This window comes from Schistocerca serialis, chromosome 7, assembly GCF_023864345.2.
Source record: "Schistocerca serialis cubense isolate TAMUIC-IGC-003099 chromosome 7, iqSchSeri2.2, whole genome shotgun sequence".
Classification (NCBI taxonomy): Eukaryota; Metazoa; Arthropoda; class Insecta; order Orthoptera; family Acrididae; genus Schistocerca; species Schistocerca serialis.
In genome coordinates this window covers 593270721-593291404 of record NC_064644.1, presented here as the reverse complement: position 1 = coordinate 593291404, position 20684 = coordinate 593270721, and the positions used below count along the sequence as shown (strand labels likewise).

Genomic DNA, 20684 nt, shown 5'->3' with positions numbered 1-20684 from the left:
GAGGGCACTGAACTGCTGCCAGAACTTCCGCTTAAGCTGACAAAGGTGAGGAAGCCAAGTCTATCAGGCATCGAAAACCATTCCTAAAAATCAATCTGTCTCCACTACAATGAGAGGATCATCAGTTAGGTAAATTTCTAGTTCCAGATGAATGGTACGATGTCAACGGAAATGCATAACACACGACTTTGCAGCCGAAAACTGGAAGACATGGGCTAGAGCCCATGACTGCGCCTTGCAGGTGGCTCCCTGTAGGCGCTGCTCAGCATCACCAGTACTGGTGGTGCAGTATGAAATGCAGAAGTCATCTGCGTACAGAGAGGGTGAGATGGACGGCCCTACAGTTGCTGCTAGACCGTTAATGGCCACTAAAAATAGAGATACTCAATACAGAGCCCTGCAGGACACCATTCTCCTGGATATTGGGGGAATTATGGAAGGCACCAACTTGGACATGGAAAGTACAAAGCGACAGGTAATTCTGGATAAAAATTGGGAGCAGGCCTCGGAGACCCCACTCATATAATGTGGCAAGGATATGATGTCGCCAGGTGGTGTCATACACTTTTCATGAATCAAAATAGACGACAACAAGGTGTTGGAGTCTGGAAAAGGCTGTTCGGATGACAGACTCTAGGGAGACAAGGTTATCAGTGGTAGAGCGACCATGGCAGAAACTACCCTGGCATGGAGTCAGCAGGCCATGTGACTCCAGGACCCAACCCAACCGCCAACACACCATACGTTCCAGCAGCTTACAAAGAACGTTGGTGAGGCTGATGGGGCGATACCTGTCCACATCAAGTGGGTTGTTGCCAGGTCTGAGCACCAGAATGATGGTGCTCTCCCGCCATTGCGATGGAAAGATGGCATAGCACCAGATCCAGTTGAAGATGATGAGGAGATGTCGCTTGTAGTCAGATGAGAGATGTTTAATCATCTGGCTGTGGATCCGATCAGGCCCAGGAGCTGTGCCGGGGCAAAGTGCAAGGGCACTGAGGGGCTCCCACTCTGTAAATGGGGCATTATAGGGTTCACTGTGGCGTGTAGTGAATGAGAGGACTATCCCTTCCATCTGCCACTTGAGAGTACGAAAGGCTGGGGGGGTAATTCTCCAATACAGAGGTGCGAGCATAGTGCTCAGCAAAGTGCTCGGCAATCTCGTTTGCATCGGCGGATAACACACCATTTAACAGCGGGAACACCAGTTGGGGTCTGGTACCTAAAAACTCATTTGATCTTTGCCCTGACTTGGGAAGGTGACGTATGGCACCCAATGGCCGAGACGTATCTCTCCTAACACTCCTGTTTACATTGTTTGATGAGCTGGTGAACATGGGGATGGAGCCATTTAAAAACGACAAGGTTTTCCAGGGAAGGGTGCCGCTTATGCCGCTGTAGAGCTCACCGATGCTTCTGAATTGCTTCAGCGACTTCTGGCAACTACCAACGGACTGTCTTTCACCGATGGCACCCTAAAGAACGAGGGATCGCGTTTTCTGCTGCAGAAATGATTGTTGTAGTTACCTGCTCAACTACCGCATTGATGTTACTATGTGGGGCAGATTCAATGGTGACAGCAGAGGTGGAGGCTTCCCAGTCCACCTTGTTTAAAGCTCATCTGGGCAGGCGTCTGTGGGCCTAATGCCAGGGCAGTGACAAGAAGATGGGAAAGTGGTCACTACCACATAGTGTCGTCATGTGCTCACCAGTGGATAGACAGGAGAAGGCCAGGACTGCAAACTGAGAGATCAATGGCCAAATATGTGTCATGTGCCACCTGTATTTAAGAGGCACAGGTTGAGTTGTGACAGTAAATTTTTGACATCTCTGCCTCGGCCAGTAAGCACGTTGCCACCCCACACGGGGTTATGAGTGTTAAAATCTTCCAAAAGTAGGAAAAGTTTAGGGAGTTGAGCAAATGGTGCAGCCAATGCGTTCAGGGGTACTGCACCATCTGGAGGAAGACATACGTTGCAGAGAATTATTTCCTATGTCATCCTTATCCTGACAGCCACAGCTTCAAAAGGGGTTTGAAGGGGCATAGGTACACTGCATACTGAGTTCAGGACATGGACATGGACATGGACACAGATTCCACTTGACACTATTATAGTCACTACGGTTCTTATAATATCCCCTACAGCCATGGAGGGCAGGGATCAGCATTTCCAGGAACCAGGTTTCCTGAAGGGTAATACAGAAAGCAGGTGTAAAGCTTAAGAATTGCTGTAGCTCAGCCAGGTGGCGAAAAAACCACCGCAATTCCACTGGAGGACGACGTTATCGTGAGGCTGGAAAGGTATGAAGCGCACAAGGAGGCAGGTTATGCCTCAAGGACACCTGTTGCCAGCAGTTGAGTATTTGTACCCATTTCTATGATGGAAGAGGCATCAGCAATATCAAGGTCTGCAGGGGACACTAAAATCTTGACCGCATCCTCAGATGCAGAAGTGATAGGAAGTGGTGGTGTTGGGGCCACCAGAGGGTCCTGTTTCTTAGCAGACGACTTCTTCTTAGTTTGCTTGCTCTCTCGCTTCTCTTTGGGGGCTTGCTGGGAAGACTTCTCCGAAGCAGCTTCACGCATGGAGGAAGTCCATGAATCTCTCTGTCCAGCAGCTTTTGGCTCCTTGAGTCACTGGTGAGTGTCCACCATGGCATTAGTGGAGACCTTGGGAGAGAGGTCCCCAAAGGACCCCTTCCACATGAGAGGAGCCAGAGGAGGTCGTTGCTTCTCCAGCGGGGGCGGGGGGGGGGGGGGGGGGGGGCGATGTCCCATTCGTTTGGGGTTGGGGGCGAGGGGGCCTTGCTCCTGAAAAATATGCTTTGGGAGCAATGGAGGCGGATGTATTCTGGTGGCCCGGAGGGCCCACTGTTCATGGCACAGAGTGAGGAACCGCTGCCACTTGGGACGGTGATGGTGATGTAGCTGCAGCATATGTCAATGTCAACCAAATCGGGTGTAATCTTTCAAATTTAAGTTTAGCCTCTGTGTAAGTCAACCGGTCCAGGGTTTTTTACTCCATAATTTTCCGCTCCTTTTGGAGTACTAGGCAGTCTGGCGAGTAGGGATAGTGGTGCTCTCCACAGTCGATGCAAGTGGGAGGTGGTGCACATGGAGTGTCTGGGTGCAGTGGTCGTCCACAGTCTTGACATGTGGCACTGGAAGGGCAGCGGGAAGACACGTGCCCTAACTTAAAGCACCGCATAGGGGGTGCCTTTTCAGGCAATGAATCACCCTCAAAGGCCAAGACGAAGGCACCGGTAGCAACCCTGTTGTCTTTGGGTCCCCCGTAAACGTACCGGATGAAATGAACACCCCACTTTTCTAAATTGGTGCAGAGCTCGCCGTCAGACTGTAAGAGGAGATCGTGAAGGAAAATGATTCCCTGAACCACATTGAGGCTTTTATGGAGAGTGATGGAAACAAGGAGTATCACTACCACCCAGCTCCAAACTTATCCTCAAGGTCAACAGAAGAAGATCACATACCCCGGACTGACTCTTTGCCTTTACAAATGTCTGCTTGTGTCTGTGTATGTGCAGATGGATGTGTGTGTGTGTGTGTGTGTGTGTGTGTGTGTGTGTGTGTGTGTGTGTGTGCGCGCGCGCGTGCGCGCGCGGATGCCTGTCCTTTCCCCCCCCTAAGGTAAGTCTTTCTGAGCTTGAATTTTGTGTGTATGTTTGTGTGTCTATCAACATGCCAGCACTTTCGTTTGGTAAGTCACATCATCTTTGAACCACCTCCTGACAAACGGCAACACAGAGATCATCAGAGGGAATATAAGAACTAGCGGGATGAGGTACGACGAATGTAGCCTTGGCAGCAACGTCAACAGCTTCGTTTCCTGGCAGACCGATATGACCAGGAACTCACATAAACATCACAGTGGCTGCATCACGAGTGAGCAAGTGGCAGTTTTCCTCAACTCATTGTACTAAGGGATAGGCGATGTACAGCGCACATAGACTTTGAAGGATGCTGAGTGAGTCTTAGCAGATGACACAATTGAGAAGCCTATGTTGCCGGACGTACTCCTGGGCCTGATACAGGGCGAAGAGCTCTGCTGTAAATACTGAGCAGTGTGCTGGGAGCCAATTATGAAGGCACACCTGACACCGCGACCAGTCCAAGAGCTATCCATGCACACAAAGGTACTATCTCAAAGATCAATGTGAAGTTTGTGAAACTGAAGGTGATAGAGCGAGGCTAGAGTAGTATCCTTAGGAAGCAAATGAAGGCCAAGGCGAACACGGACCACTGCACGAAGCAAAGGTGGTGAATTGTTCACACCCACCAGGAAAGTTGGAGGCAGCGTGAAGTTAAGCTGCCAGAGCAAGAGCCAAAGGCGAACTCCAGGAAGTAACAGAGAAGAGAGACGCACCCCATACTGGTGATCACCAGAGTCATCGAAGGAGGTGGCACAGGATGGGTGGCCATGCATGGCAGACAAACGGCATGCATACCTGGCGAGGTGAAGTCACAGGGGTAGGACAGTGGTAATTCAGCAGCTCCTGCATACAGAAGACTCTCGACTGGCCTAGTGTAAAACGCGCCAGTGGTCAAACGGATGCCACGATGATGGATAGTATTGAGACAGCATACAAGGGACGGATGTGCAGATGCATAAACAAAGCACACAGTCTAGTTTCGAACAGACAAGGGACCAGTACAAACGGATCACTTGAATCAGCAGTTGTCTTGTGACAGCCAGAGCGAGAGTACCAGCAGCAGCGAGTACTGTTTGTATAAAGCGTTTATTTTGCATTTGGTTTACGACCTTCCACTAAGGAAGGGATTCTATTTGTGTTTATCTGCTCTGCATAGTAACTAACAGTTCTTGATAAAACTTTACGTAGTTTTCGTGTTAGATTTCTTAGTGTTTTCTTGATCGTTTAGAACAGAAAGCGCCCTAAAACCGTCTTTTGTTTGTTTTGCGGCCGTTAGCCACTAGTCACTTGAATCAGCAGTTGTCTTGTGACAGCCAGAGCGAGAGCACCAGCAGCAGCGAGTACTGTTTGTATAAAGCGTTTATTTTGCATTTTGTTTACGACCTTCCACTAAGGAAGGGATTCTATTTGTGTTTATCAGCTCTGCATAGTAACTAACAGTTCTTGATAAAACTTTACGTAGTTTTCGTGTTAGATTTCTTAGTGTTTTCTTGATCGTTTAGAACAGAAAGCGCCCTAAAAACCGTCTTTTGTTTGTTTTGCGGCCACTAGTCACTTGAATCAGCAGTTGTCTTGTGACAGCCAGAGCGAGAGCACCAGCAGCAGCGAGTACTGTTTGTATAAAGCGTTTATTTTGCATTTTGTTTACGACCTTCCACTAAGGAAGGGATTCTATTTGTGTTTATCAGCTCTGCATAGTAACTAACAGTTCTTGATAAAACTTTACGTAGTTTTCGTGTTAGATTTCTTAGTGTTTTCTTGATTGTTTAGAACAGAAAGCGCCCTAAAAACCGTCTTTTGTTTGTTTCGCGGCCGTTAGCCACTAGTCACTTGAATCAGCAGTTGTCTTGTGACAGCCAGAGCGAGAGCACCAGCAGCAGTGAGTACTGTTTGTATAAAGCGTTTATTTTGCATTTTGTTTACGACCTTCCACTAAGGAAGGGATTCTATTTGTGTTTATCTGCTCTGCATAGTAACTAACAGTTCTTGATAAAACTTTACGTAGTTTTCGTGTTAGATTTCTTAGTGTTTTCTTGATCGTTTAGAACAGAAAGCGCTCTAAAACCGTCTTTTGTTTGTTTCGCGGCCGTTAGCCACTAGTCACTTGAATCAGCAGTTGTCTTGTGACAGCCAGAGCGAGAGTACCAGCAGCAGCGAGTACTGTTTGTATAAAGCGTTTATTTTGCATTTTGTTTACGACCTTCCACTAAGGGAGGGATTCTATTTGTGTTTATCTGCTCTGCATAGTAACTAACAGTTCTTGATAAAACTTTACGTAGTTTTCGTGTTAGATTTCTTAGTGTTTTCTTGATCGTTTAGAACAGAAAGCGCCCTAAAACCGTCTTTTGTTTGTTTCGCGGCCGTTAGCCACTAGTCACTTGAATCAGCAGTTGTCTTGTGACAGCCAGAGCGAGAGCACCAGCAGCAGCGAGTACTGTTTGTATAAAGCGTTTTTGTACTTATTTGCTGCGCTTAGCTTTTAAATAGTTTTTCTGGGAAAACCTAGCGTAGTTTTCGCGTCTCGTATTTCAGTGAGTGTTTCTTGATTATCAGAGTAGCTCATCAGAAGATTATCTTGGGAATTTGTCACCGTATAGAGTAGGGTAAACATAGTCATGTGTAGGGACTGTGGTTGTTGTGAGCGGACGCAAGGAGAATTGGCCACTCTTCGGGGGCAGGTGGAGGCTTTGTCTGTTAGGCTCATCGAGCTCGAGGCGCAGGCCTCGGCTCGTAGTGGCGTTGGGGCAACTGTGGTGAGACCTATGCCTACTTCGGTGGCCTTGGAATCACATGGAACCCCTGATGTCGCTGCGTCTTCCGGCAGTGAGCATCTTACCGGTCAGCCATCACTCCAGGGTGAATGGCGGACAGTGGTGGGCTCGCGCGTGCATGGCCGAAAGGCGAAGGTGGGATCTGGCCGTGTGGCAGCTGCCTTACCCCTTTCCAACAGGTACGGGGTGCTTCCTAGTGGTGATGACATCGTTTCCGAGCCACCACAGGATGCCTCGCCTGTTGGGCCAGTGGCCGATTCTCCGGCAAGGTCCCGACAGTCACAGAGGGCGGGCCTATTAGTTATAGGGAGCTCCAACGTTAGGCGGGTTATGGAGCCCCTCAGGAAAATAGCGGGTAGGTCGGGGAAGAATGCCAGTGTGCACTCGGTGCGCTTGCCGGGGGGTCTCGTCCGTAATGTGGAGGAGGCCCTTCCGGCAGCTATTGAACGCACTGGGTGTGACCGGCTGCAGATAGTAGCACATGTCGGAACGAATGACGCCTGCCGCTTGGGTTCTGAGGCCATCCTTGGTTCCTTCCGGCGGCTGGCTGATTTGGTGAAGACAACCAGCATCGCATGCGGAGTGCAAGCTGAGCTTAATATCTGCAGCATAGTGCCCAGAGTCGATCGCGGTCCTCTGGTTTGGAGCCGTGTGGAGGGTCTAAACCAGAGGCTCAGACGACTCTGCGACTATAATGGTTGCAAATTCATCGACCTCCGTTATTGGGTGGAGAACTGTAGGGCCCCCCTAGACAGGTCAGGCGTGCACTACACACCGGAAGCAGCTACTAGGGTAGCAGAGTACGTGTGGCGTGCACACGGGGGTTTTTTAGGTTAGAGGGACCCCCCCTTGGGCGAAACGATAAAATACCTGACGGCTTACCAGAGAGGACATTATCATCGTTGATAAAGAACGTCCGTCCTCAGAGACCAAAAACAGGAAAAGTTAACGTAATATTGGTAAACTGCAGGAGTATCCAGGGCAAGGTTCCTGAATTAGTATCTCTTATTGAAGGAAATAGTGCGCATATAGTATTAGGAACGGAAAGTTGGTTAAAACCGGAAGTGAACAGTAACGAAATCCTAGACACAGAATGGAATATATACCGCAAGGATAGGATAAACGCCAATGGTGGAGGAGTATTTATAGCAGTAAAGAATTCAATAATATCCAGTGAAGTTATTAGCGAATGCGAATGTGAAATAATCTGGGTTAAGTTAAGTATCAAAGGTGGGTCAGATATGATAGTCGGATGCTTCTATAGACCACCTGCATCGGCAACCGTAGTAGTTGAGCGCCTCAGAGAGAACCTGCAGAACGTCGTGAAGAAGTTTCGTGATCATACTATTGTAATAGGGGGAGAGTTCAATCTACCAGGTATAGAATGGGATAGTCACACAATCAGAACTGGAGCCAGGGACAGAGACTCTTGTGACATTATCCTGACTGCCTTGTCTGAGAATTACTTCGAGCAGATAGTTAGAGAACCAACTCGTGAAGCTAACGTTTTAGACCTCATAGCAACAAATAGACCGGAACTTTTCGACTCCGTGAATGTAGAAGAGGGTATCAGTGATCATAAGTCAGTGGTTGCATCAATGACTACAAGTGTAATAACAAATGCCAAGAAAGGAAGGAAAATATATTTGCTTAACAAGAGTGATAGGGCACAAATCGCAGAATATCTGAGTGACCACCATCAAACGTTCATTTCTGAGGAAGAGGATGTGGAACAAAAATGGAAAAAATTCAGAAACATCGTCCAGTACGCCTTAGATAAGTTCGTACCGACTAAGGTCCAAAGCGAGGGGAAAGATCCACCTTGGTATAACAATCATGTACGAAAGGTACTACGGAAACAAAGAAAGCTTCATCATAGGTTTAAGAGTAGTCGAATCATAGCTGATAAGGAAAAGCTGAACGAAGCGAAAAAGAGCGTAAAGAGAGCAATGAGAGAAGCATTCAACGAATTCGAACATAAAACATTGGCAAACAATCTAAACAAGAACCCTAAAAAGTTTTGGTCATATGTAAAATCGGTAAGCGGATCTAAATCCCCTATTCAGTCACTCGTTGACCACGATGGCACCGAAACAGAGGACGACCGAAGAAAGGCAGAAATACTGAATTCAGTGTTCCGAAACTGTTTCACTGCGGAAAATCTTAACACGGTCCCTGACTTCAGCCGTCGCACGGACGCCAAAATGGAAAATATTGAAATAAACGATATCGGAATTGAAAAACAACTGCTATCACTTAGTAGCGGAAAAGCATCCGGACCAGACGAGATACCCTTAAGATTCTACAGTGATTATGCTAAAGAACTTGCCCCCTTTCTATCAGCAATTTATCGTAGATCGCTGGAAGAACGTAAAGTACCTAGCGACTGGAAGAAAGCGCAGGTCGTTCCCATTTTCAAGAAGGGTCATAAATCAGATGCGAATAATTATAGGCCTATTTCGCTTACGTCAATCTGTTGTAGAATAATGGAACATGTTTTGTGTTCTCGTATTATGACGTTCTTAGATAATACAAATCTCCTTCATCATAACCAACATGGATTCCGCAAACAGAGATCATGTGAAACTCAGCTCGCCCTATTTGCCCAAGAAATTCACAGTGCCGTAGACACTGGCGAGCAGATTGATGCCGTATTCCTGGACTTCAGGAAGGCATTTGATACGGTTCCGCACTTACGTTTAGTGAAAAAAATACGAGCTTACGGAATATCGGACCAGGTTTGTGATTGGATTCAGGATTTCCTAGAAGAAAGAACACAACATGTCATTCTTAACGGTTCAAAATCTGCAGATGTAGAGGTAATTTCGGGAGTACCGCAGGGAAGCGTGATAGGACCTTTATTGTTTACAATATACATAAATGACTTAGTTGACAACATCGGTAGCTCCGTGAGGCTATTTGCAGATGACACGGTTGTCTACAAGAAAGTAGCAACATCAGAAGACTCGTACGTACTCCAGGAGGACCTGCAGAGGATTAATGCATGGTGCGACAGCTGGCAGCTTTCCCTAAACGTAGATAAATGTAATATAATGCGCATACATAGGGGCAGAAATCCATTCCAGTACGATTATGCCATAGGTGGTAAATCATTGGAAGCGGTAACGACCGTAAAATACTTAGGAGTTACTATCCGGAGCGATCTGAAGTGGAATGATCACATAAAACAAATAGTGGGAAAAGCAGGCGCCAGGTTGAGATTCATAGGAAGAATTCTAAGAAAATGTGACTCATTGACGAAAGAAGTAGCTTACAAAACGCTTGTTCGTCCGATTCTTGAGTATTGCTCATCAGTATGGGACCCTTACCAGGTTGGATTAATAGAAGAGATAGACATGATCCAGCGAAAAGCAGCGCGATTCGTCATGGGGACATTTAGTCAGCGCGAGAGCGTTACGGAGATGCTGAACAAGCTCCAGTGGCGGACACTTCAAGAAAGGCGTTACGCAATACGGAGAGGTTTATTATCGAAATTACGAGAGAGCACATTCCGGGAAGAGATGGGCAACATATTACTACCGCCCACATATATCTCGCGTAATGATCACAACGAAAAGATCCGAGAAATTAGAGCAAATACGGAGACTTACAAGCAGTCGTTCTTCCCACGCACAATTCGTGAATGGAACAGGGAAGGGGGGATCAGATAGTGGTACAATAAGTACCCTCCGCCACACACCGTAAGGTGGCTCGCGGAGTATAGATGTAGATGTAGATGAGGGTGGTTCAATCTGCACCTCATGAAGGGCACGTAGGACATTGAGGGACTGCACACAGTGAGCTGCCAGGTAAGACACGTGGGAAGACCAAGAGTGTTTCCTATTGAGCATGAGCCCCAGGAATTTCATAGTTTCAACGAACGGAATAGCAACAGGCCCAAGATGTAAAGATAGTGGGAGAAACCAATTGCACCACCAGAAATTCATACGAACGGTTTTGTAAGTGGAAAAACAAAAGTCACTGTCGATACTCCACGAGTAACGATGATCGAGACATCGCTGAAAATGGCGCTCAATGATACAGGTCTGTGGAAAACTGCAATAGATGGCAAAATCATCAACAAAGGGGAGTCTGAGATGCCTGGCGGGAGACAGACCATTATAGGGTTAATGGTGATAGCAAAGGGGGCAATGCTCAGGACAGAACCCTGAGGCACACCGTTTTCCTGAATAAAGGTGTCCGACAAGGCAGAACCCACACTGGCCTTGGAAATTCTGTCTTTTAAAAATTCCTCAAGGAAATGGTACAGGCAACCACGGAAGCCTCATGTGTAGAGAGTACGGAGAATACCATTCCTCCAGCAGGTGTCACAGGCTTTCTCCAAATCGAGAAAGACGGCCACAGTCTGGGATTTCTGCAGAAAACCATTAATGACATACGTGGACAAAGTGAAGAGATGGTCAACTACAGAACAGCGCACTCCAAATCCACACTGCATTCATCAGTAAATTGTGAGACCCAAGCCACCATACCAGCTGGGCATGAATCATACATTCCATTACCTTGCAAGCACAGCTGGCGAGAGAGATGTGGCGGTAGCTAGAAGGAAGGTGTTTGTCCATACCAGGCTTAGTATGGGTATGATAGTGGTTTCACGCCAGCATCTGGGAAACGTTCCCTCTGCTGTACGTATTAAGCACAAAGTGCTTGTCCACAAGAGAAAGGTGGTGCAACATCTGAATGTGAGCAGCTTGTGGCCCTGTAGTGGAGGATCAGGATGACGTCAGAGCATTATCTAGCTCCCTCATAGTAAAGGCAGCATTGTAGCACTCACCTTCTGAGAAGGGAAGGGTATCACCCGAGCCGAACCTCCACCGCTCATTTCCAATGGAGGAAGGCAGGGTGATAATGGGAAGAGCTCGAAATTTCTGCAAAAAAGTAGCCCAAGGTGCTGGAGATAGCAATAGGGTCAGTGATGAAATCGTCTGCTACTGTCAGGCTGGAAATTGGGGAATGGTTCTCAGTACCAGAGAGCTGTTGGAGTTTGGCTCACAAGACAGACATTGGGATGGAACTGTTAAAAGAACTAGTGAATGAAATCCAGCTAGCTTTTTTGCTATCCCAAATAATCCGATGACACTGTACACGCATCTGTTTATAATGAACACAGTTTTCCATCGTAGGATGACTGTTAAAAATGCAGAGAGCAATCACCACACACAAATTGTGACACAACATACTCCAGACCGCCACGGGACTGGGACAGGGCGTGGTAAAGAGCATGTGCGAAAATGGAACATTCTGCGGCAGTAAGGATAACATTTGTAAGATATTCCACCTGGTCATCACAACTGGGGAGAGAGGGAGGAGTCAATCTGCCCGTCAGCCTTAGTAAGCTGCCATTGGGGAGTGCACGAGTTGGGGTAGGAGTCAGTAAGTGGACGGGAAATGGTTGCTTGAGTAGGTGTCAGAGAGAACGGACCACTTGAGATGATGGGCAAGCTGGGCAGTGCGGAAGGATAGGTCCAAATGGAAACAGGTGTGCAAGGAATCTGAAAGGAATGTGGGTGCTCCTATGTTAAGGCAAAAGAGGTTAAATTGATTAAGAAGGTCAGCCAAGAGGGCACCTCTCTGACAGGTTCTGGGAGAACCCCAAAGGTGATGGTGCGCAATAAAGTTACTGAGCAACAGAAACAGGTCAGGTAGCGGTCCAGTAAGATACAGGAAGTTTGTCCTGGTGACGGCAAATGACAGAGGGACATAAATGGTACAAAGGGAGAAGGTCAAGTGAGGAAGAAAGAGGCAAACTGCAACAGCTTGAAGACGGGTAGTCAGGGAGATGGGTTGACTGTGATTATCATCCTGTATGAACAGCGTGACTCCCCCATGAGATGGAATGCCGACCTTGGGGGGAAGGTCAAAACAGACTGGGAAGAAATGCAAAAGATCAAAGAGGTCTTGAGGGTACAATTTCATTTCCTGAAGGCAGAGTAGAAGTAGACACTGCAATTCTAAAAGCAACCATAAATACTCTTTGTTGGATCAAAGGCTGTGAACGTTCCATTGGAGGAGAGCCATGAGGAAAAAAATGAAGAGGTGTCACCTCGGCGGCTGCAGAGCGCCAGCCTGTGAAGACTCGCTGCTACAGGGCACAGAGGCAGGAGGATCCTGCTCCATGAGGTCCACAGATGCATCGGCTTTCTTGTACTGTTGGCCTGCAGAGTCCTGCACAGAAAAATGGTTGGTGGTGTGCACCAACAACATGGAGACCAGCCGGGCGAAGGTTTCACGTGGCGATGCCATCGAAGAGGATCTTCGAGTCGGTAAAGGAGAAGACCGTTTGCCTTTTATTGACTTCTTTAAGCCTTTCTGGATAGTAGAGGAAGACTCAGGTGTCGGTTGGCTGGAGGGATGTAGGAAGTCTTAATAGGAGTATTCCTTCTATCCTTTCCAGCCTGCCAGTTGCGTAGCTGCTGACTTCGCCACGTGAGGCGAGTTTGAAGGTTTGTTGCACAGCTGGACGAGGGGACGGCGAAGCTATGATGACACTGGGCAATTTCACAACCTCAGAGCTGAATTTGAGGTTGCATGGCTGCGTGGCCATGTCCTTCATGAAGTGAAATGTAGCAAGAACAGTAGACTACTATAAGTGCTAGATGGTACATCGCAGGGTTTGCGATAGCCAATAACTTGCAAGCGACCAGGTAAGGAACTTTTTCCTTTACCTGGATCTCCTGGACAGCCCTCTCATCGAGATACACTGGATAATCTTGAGAGGAGACAGCATAGTCACCATTGTAGTTGATACAGCTGAGAGAAGGAGGTGGACAACCACCCTCGAGCGCATCCCTACCACAGGTTACACACTTGGCTGGGTGTCAACAAGACATTAAGAGCGTTGTTGAAATGATAACACTGGCAGCAGCGCATCAGGTTTGGAATGTATGGTTTGACTGTGATAACTTCATAGCCTGCTTTGATCTTGTACGGAAGCACCAATCTACAAAAGATGAGAAAAAGTGTGCGTGTGGGGACTAAGGTGCATCTATCGTTTTTATCACCCAATGGACAGCAATGACACCCTGATCCGGCAGATATGTTTGGATTTCGCAGGAGGACAGACATGTAGCATGGAAGGGAAAAGATGTTGCAAAGGCTGACAAGCAAGAACCTGTCAAAGTGCGTCGAGACCCCTGGGGGGATGGGGGGGAGGGCTGTTTAAAGGTATTACGTGCTTTAGAATATATAGGCCAAACCATCTAATTTTGCATAAATTGGACAAGTGAAAAAATTGAAATTTATTTTTTAAAAAATCAACAAGTATCATTTTGCACCATCGTGGAGGTAACAATGTCAAAACTTCATAACTATGAAATGCTATAAAATGAAAACAGAGAGATTTGAGGTAGGCTTATTAATATTTCAGTGAAAACATGTTTGTAGACACAAATAACACAACATACATAGAATTACAAGCATATAAAACTATACGCACTGACAATATTTCCCTCAAACTAGGTAATCCAGTTCTCAAAGATGTAGAGAATCAAGTTTTTGGTTGTCATCAGTGATAAATACATGAAGCGGGAGGACCATACCAGCAAATTATTCCCATTGTAAGCACTAGCCTATTGAGAAATATGTCTAGGACAGCAAATACACTTAACAATGACAGTGTTTGTTGGTAATGAGAATCACCCTGTGGCTAAACATGCCTTGGTGCATGGCCAGCACATCTTGGCACAGTGTTACACCATCCGGGTTATCTGGATACTTCCCACTGACACCAACCTATCAGAACTCCGGAGATGAGAACTTGCCCTTCAGTATATTCTCTCTTCCCATTACTCACCAGGCCTCAACCTCCGCTAATTTCAAGTTGCTGCCCCTCGTACCTCACCTGTCAGTCAACCACATCTTTGCCTCTGTACTTCCTCCTCGACTGACATCTCTGCCCAAGAACATCCCCTAGGCTGTGGCTAAGCCATGTCTCTGCAATATCCTTTCTTTCAGGAGTGCTGGTTCTGCAAGGTTCGCAGGAGAGCTTCTGTTAAGTTTGGAAGGTAGGAGACGAGGTAAAGCTGTGAGGACGGGGCATGAGTGGTGCTTGGATAGCTCAGTTGGTAGAGCACTTGCCCGCGAAAGGCAAAGGTCCCGAGTTCAAGTCTTGGTCCGGCACACAGTTTTAATCTGCCAGGAAGTTTCATTTCTGCCCAACTTCTTTGCATTTACATATGTCTGCCTGTGTCTGCATATGTGCGGATGGATATGTGTGTGCGCGCTAGTGTATACCTGTCCTTTTTTCCCCATAAGGTAAGTCTTTCTGCTACCGGGATTGAAATGACTCCTTACCCTCTCCCTTAAAACCCACATCCTTTCGTCTTTCCCTCTCCTTCCCTCTTTCCTGATGAAGTAACCTTGGGTTGCGAAAGCTTGAATATATCAACATACCAGCGCTTTCTCGTTTGATAAGTTACAGCATCTTGTACAAATAAATTCACAAAACTTAATAACATGACTGTCCCTTCACTACATACATTTGCAATAATTATGCACATGAAAGCAAATAGTACTGCATAGTTAAGTAGAGACATGTATGATTACAATATGAGAGACAGAGAGAATTATTACCTGCAGAGGAAATGACTCAAGTTCACCAAAAAAGGTCCCATAACTGTTGGGCAAATTTTTTACAATAAATTACCACTCAGAATCAAATGCAATGAAAAGTCATTTGTTTTCATAAATAACTTAAGATGTTATTTTGTATAATCATCTCTATGTAGCCTAAAAGAATATCTGGAAATTTAACAGCAGAGAGGAGCTCCTTCAAACAAGAAAGACATCATTAACTGTCCGTATATCTGTAAACAAGGAAGCACAAATATGCAATACACGTACTTCCAATATTGTGAAAAGAATAGGCTGTTACATGCCATATAGTGGAAATGTTGAGTCTCAGAGACGCATAAGAAAAAGCCTGCTAAACAAGTAAGGGAAATACGGAAGCGTCCGATCCCGCCCGTCTGCTTTGATCCGTGACGTCATAAATATGGCGAAAACAAAAATAAACATACACACTTTCCACAAGAAGCCTAATGACACTAACAGGACAAGCGCGGGAAATGGGATGTTTTGGGTGGGGGGCAAACTAAATATAAAGAAATTTAGACGCCTTGCGTAGCTAAAACATGTAAGTGAAGACAGCCGTGCATGAATACCCACCCACCTCCCCAGGGGTCGTTACCCCTGCAACCCATAGAAGATAAAGATGCTTCAGTAGCTGACTAGTGTTTTTTGTCTTTTTAAAAAAAAAATCTCACGGGATAAAACGAACAGATCAGAAAGATAAATATAATAAACTAAAACAGAAATTGGAGGAAACAGATAATTAAAATAAGTAATAAGTGTTTTTAAATTAAAAAAAAAAAAAAAATCTCACGGGATAGAACGAACAGATCAGAAAAGTAAATAAAATAAGATAAAACAGAACTGGAGACAGCCACACTCAAATCAAACTCCGCGCCGTCATGACGTCACACACGACATCACCGTTACGTCACGGGTCAAAGCCGACGCGTGGGATCGGACGCTTCTGTCGACCCCAAGTAAGCTTTTGACCAAAAAGCCTTCTTTTGACCCCCCTCACCCGCCCCCCACACTCACTTCAGAAGAAGGCTTTTTGGCTGAAAGCTTACTTGTTTAGCAGTCTTTTTGTTGTGCCTGTCTGTGACTCACCATCTCCATTACATGGTGAGCAGCAATCTATACTTCCCATAATATTGCCGTTACCCCATCCTGGATTTTCCATACATGTATTTTCTCATTTTGAATCATCCTACTGCAGCTTCCTCTTTTTTGTTTGTTCCAGGTACCTTGGACAGACATGGTGCTACAATGTGATGCTGCCAGAGTACAAGATAGCGGAGATTAGTGACAGCATGGCGCACACTGTAGAACTGAAGCGTAAAACTGCAAAAATGTGAAGAGGGGTGTGTGAATTTCGTGTGCACAATGTGTTGTTAGTCATGTTTTTATCTTATTCACCTTCTTAAAGGAATTTTTGTTAGGGTTGCATATTTACCTAAGTGCAATAAATTACATTTTGACTAAATCACATATGTCTGTTTATTGTTATAACTGTATAAATGTAATTGAAACCGTATGTCCTGACCACATCTATAGTATGGATTACTGAATAAATAAATACACAAATATGCTAGGTTTCATCTAAATCTGATACAGTGGCTGAGGATTTTTTTTTTTAAGTTGAAGTGACATGGAATGATCCCACGACTGGTTCCAGAACTGCTTGGGATATACTACACGCATGCTGGCAAGATTCAACATTCTGCTATATCATCTAATACAAAGTTCCCCGATTAATAGCCAGAAAGACCCTCTGAATGTTAGAAAATATACCCTTCTGAGTCAATATAAATGTACTACATTTTGTCTGCTAAAATATCCTGAAGGAGACGTGTGTCCTCTCTCTTATACCAAATTGGTGTATATGTAATATGAGGTAAGGGTTTTGAAAGAAAGCTGAAGCTCTTATACAACAACACAAAACTATCATGCAAAGCCGAGAACACGTCATGAATAGAGAATTACAAAGCAGTTACCTGCAGCTGTGATGAAATGCTTTGAAGCATGTATGACTGAAATTCAGCCTGAAAATGGAGCAATTTGGTCAAACTTTAATTGTAAACAAATTTATATCTACTGAAGAACTGACACCACAAACATATGTTGCCACAGATTAACAGCTAATGAATGAAGGATTCCCACAATGACTGCAATTTTACAATAGTAAGAACCAGGTTATTTTGATTTAATTATACATGTGGCAACTGATCCAACACACACCAGGTGTTACCTTCATCCTGTGACGTACAGTAATGATGCTGTCGTGTGCATGTAACGTAATTCACTGGCAAACAGGAATAGAACAATGACTTCTTTTTGCCATCTATATTATGTTTGCAATGTATGCTGTAGAGACCTATGGATCCCAAGCCCGAGGTATAGGATAGATTGAAAGTTAACAATTTGGGAGAGAGTTGGGGAAGCCAACAAATGTGAATACAAAATCTCAGACCTGCATTCACAAAGTGCAATGTGCATCCAAAATCTGATCACCAATCATATCAAAATGCAAATATTTACATAAAATTAACAAACTTAACTATGAATAGAATTTATCTTACCAAAAACACACAAATATATGTCTGTCTATGATAACTGGCACTAACCTCTAATCCTGTGGAACCAAGACTTGCTGGTCTGCTTGACATTACTGTAGGTGGTGTTGGTCCTCTTCGTTTTTCTTTCAGTTCTCTATCAAGTTCTTTCATAATATCTGGCACACTTTTAGACAGAGCACCATAGCCAGCACCATCCTGCTGGGAGGATCGCTGGTTAGTTGTTGCTTCATTATAACTGTCACCCCATAAATTAGGGTAGTTGCCATTAGCACTACTCTTCTGTTGGACTGGTAAAGTTGCGAAACCCCCATCCCTCATCATTCGATAACCTGTGAGGCCATTCAGATGTGGTAGTATAACAGAGTCCTTATTGCTTTCCACCACCATGCCATAGTGTTGAGAAGAGTTGTAGGGCAAAGTGTAACAATTAGGCACAGTACTTGTTACTGGTATTGTTGGTTGAAGAACATGAGCCAACTCCTCCATATCATTTATTGTCTTTAATTCAACTGTATCAAAAGGGTCTGAAGTGTCTGTTTCAAAATCTGACAGATTGAAGTGGTGAGAGTGATTTTTATGATGGGTAGTTGTACTGAGGGGCATGCTAATGGGAACTGGGGTAAGTATTGATGCATATTGTTGTAGTTGTTGTTGTTGTTGTTGTTGCTGCTGCTGTTGTGAAGCCTGTTGTTGTTGTTGTTGTTGCTGCTGCTGTTGTGAAGCCTGTTGTTGTTGTTGTTGGCAATGTGAGGTGGAAGCATCAGCACTATTAGCTGTAACACTCACTGATGTAGAAACAGTTGCTGGGACATTCCAATCAGTTTCTCCCTTTGAACTTGCGTCTTTCTTTTCAGCATTATGTTGTCTGATGTTTTCCCTCCTCCTTGATACAAGTTGTTCTTGCAGTTTTCTCCATTCTGCAATCTTTCTAAGCACAGTATTTTCTAAAGAGAAGTCATACTGCAACAAAATTCAAAAATGCGTTAATTAGTATTCTGTTTACAGATATTTTGCAACTGTTTCATGCTGATGTACAAACTAAAATGCTCACCACTTCATCCACTGATGCTAGAGGTGCTCTATTTTGATAGCCAACAGGTAGGTTGATTTTTCTTGGTGGCTTGTATTTTTCACTTATTTTAACAGGAACCCCATCCATAAGAGAGCTGGCTGAATAAAAAAAATATCTCATAACAGCACCAACGAAAAACATAACACTGCTTGAGCAAAAGTATATTCAATGAATTCGGTGAACACTGAATAGTCAATTTGGAGAATGAAACAAAAGTGATCCTTTGAGATGGGCTATTTCCTGTAAGACTTTATAATTTTCTAACCAACTGAGGCTAGAATTACGTTTTCCAAAAGCTGTCGTTAACAATTACTAATACTTATTATGCCCCCACTGAGATAAAGTATACATCCTAAGATTTTTTCTTGTAGAAAGGAGGAGAGAGGGTGTGGAAGCAAAGGGCATCTAACAGCGGTGCATCATAATCCAAAATTATGAGACGTCAAATGCAATTAACGTTATTCCAAAGGTCACAAGAAAAACATACTTTCGTATGCATTGTGAATGGTGTATAAATATCACATACATCCTAGTATAACATGAAGTCACAATATCCAACTCACGTGAAACGTGGTCATATCACTATCTACTTTCTAAGCATCACACTTTATAATGCTGGAATTTATTCATAAAAACTAAGTCACTGTTTGAAATTTTCAATATAAAACTAAACATAGTCAGAAACTAGAAAATACCTTGTTTGTCATTATCTTGTCCATAGTGAGACATGGCAATTTAATTACATCCACCACGAAAGTAATAGTAAATCATTTCCACTAATTATTTGTAGATTTAATCACGAACTTTCAATACTGTACGTTCTCCACTTGTAATTCGCCTTCACTCCTCGATCTAGTTGGGCGGAAGAAAATCTCTTTACCATTACGTTATTAGAAAAAGTAATGCCATCACGTCCAAATCTGGTAACAAAATTTTATGATCCAAACACACGCTAATTAAATTATTTACTTAAGCAACAGAATGTCATACACGAACGATACAAAACATTTTTCACTCTTCCCAGCTGACAAATGTCATCTGTTACGTTAGCAATCTGTGCAACTCTGCAAAATGAATTTCCCTATAATCGATAATGGAAACTATATTTTATTTTCAAAAGTTGTCAACCTATTTCCATCCGCAGTTTTAAAAGAAATAACAAACGACTGAAAAGATATAGGACATTGGTCACTGCGCAGTATATGATTCTATCACATTGGTCACTGCGCAGTATATGATTCTATCACTAGACGAAAGTCTTATTACTTATAATTTCTTAAATGAGGTGCACAAAGGCCAATTAACACCCGCCGTCATGTCATATCACGTCAAAATATTCTATAATGCATTTCAAGTGACAGCATTCATACAAATCATTAGCGATATAAAATATAACGACACGTCAGGTCAAGGTTTCTCCGGTAGCAAATTTTGGCGGTGTCGTCGTCTGCTAACATCGTACATCAACATCTACATCTACATTGATACTCCGCAAGCCACCCAACGGTGTGTGGCGGAGGGCACTTTACGTGCCACTGTCATTACCTCCCTTTCCTGTTCCAGTCGCGTATGGTTCGCGGGAAGAACGACTGTCTGAAAGCCTCCGTGCGCGCTCTAATCTCTCTAATTTTACATTCGTGATCTCCTCGGGAGGTATAAGTAGGGGGAAGCAATATATTCGATACCTCATCCAGAAACGCATCATAAGGTAACATATTATCGCCGCGCTCATTCACGTTACAGTAGTGGATTTTGTGTCTTCCTAAATCGTTATCTTCTTAATGCGCTTTGTAAATATTTTTACTAGTCACTAAATGTTGATGTTTTAAACTGTTTCACTTCTCAACAGTTTACCACACAAAACTGACCAAGAACATTCGTTACATAGTTTACTTTGACCATTAATAATGTTTATCGTTGTTAGTACCTCAATTCCGATTCTATATTTCAAACTTTTGCATCACGGATGGTATCTCGTAACCTAACTTTCATTTTCGGTAC

The 20684-nt window shown here is 44.4% G+C and overlaps 1 protein-coding gene across 3 annotated transcripts in view; it reads right to left on the bottom strand.

The window, feature by feature from the left end:
- The window catches only part of LOC126412220 (probable basic-leucine zipper transcription factor Q), a 104635-nt gene extending 84924 nt beyond the window's left edge, over window positions 1-19711 (bottom strand). The window contains exons 1-4 of one of the 3 annotated variants that reach the window (XM_050081708.1): window positions 19379-19711; window positions 18663-18781; window positions 18334-18571; window positions 17660-18303 (exon numbers count right to left, since the gene is read on the bottom strand). In XM_050081708.1, coding sequence (XP_049937665.1) covers window positions 17660-18303; window positions 18334-18571; window positions 18663-18781; window positions 19379-19412 — 1035 coding nt within the window. In that variant the 5' untranslated portion in view covers window positions 19413-19711. Of the gene's footprint in view, window positions 1-17659; window positions 18572-18662; window positions 18782-19378 lie in introns of all 3 variants that reach the window. The other 2 variants (XM_050081707.1, XM_050081709.1) reach the window with 2 other exon arrangements.
- Window positions 19712-20684: the final 973 nt, after the last annotated feature.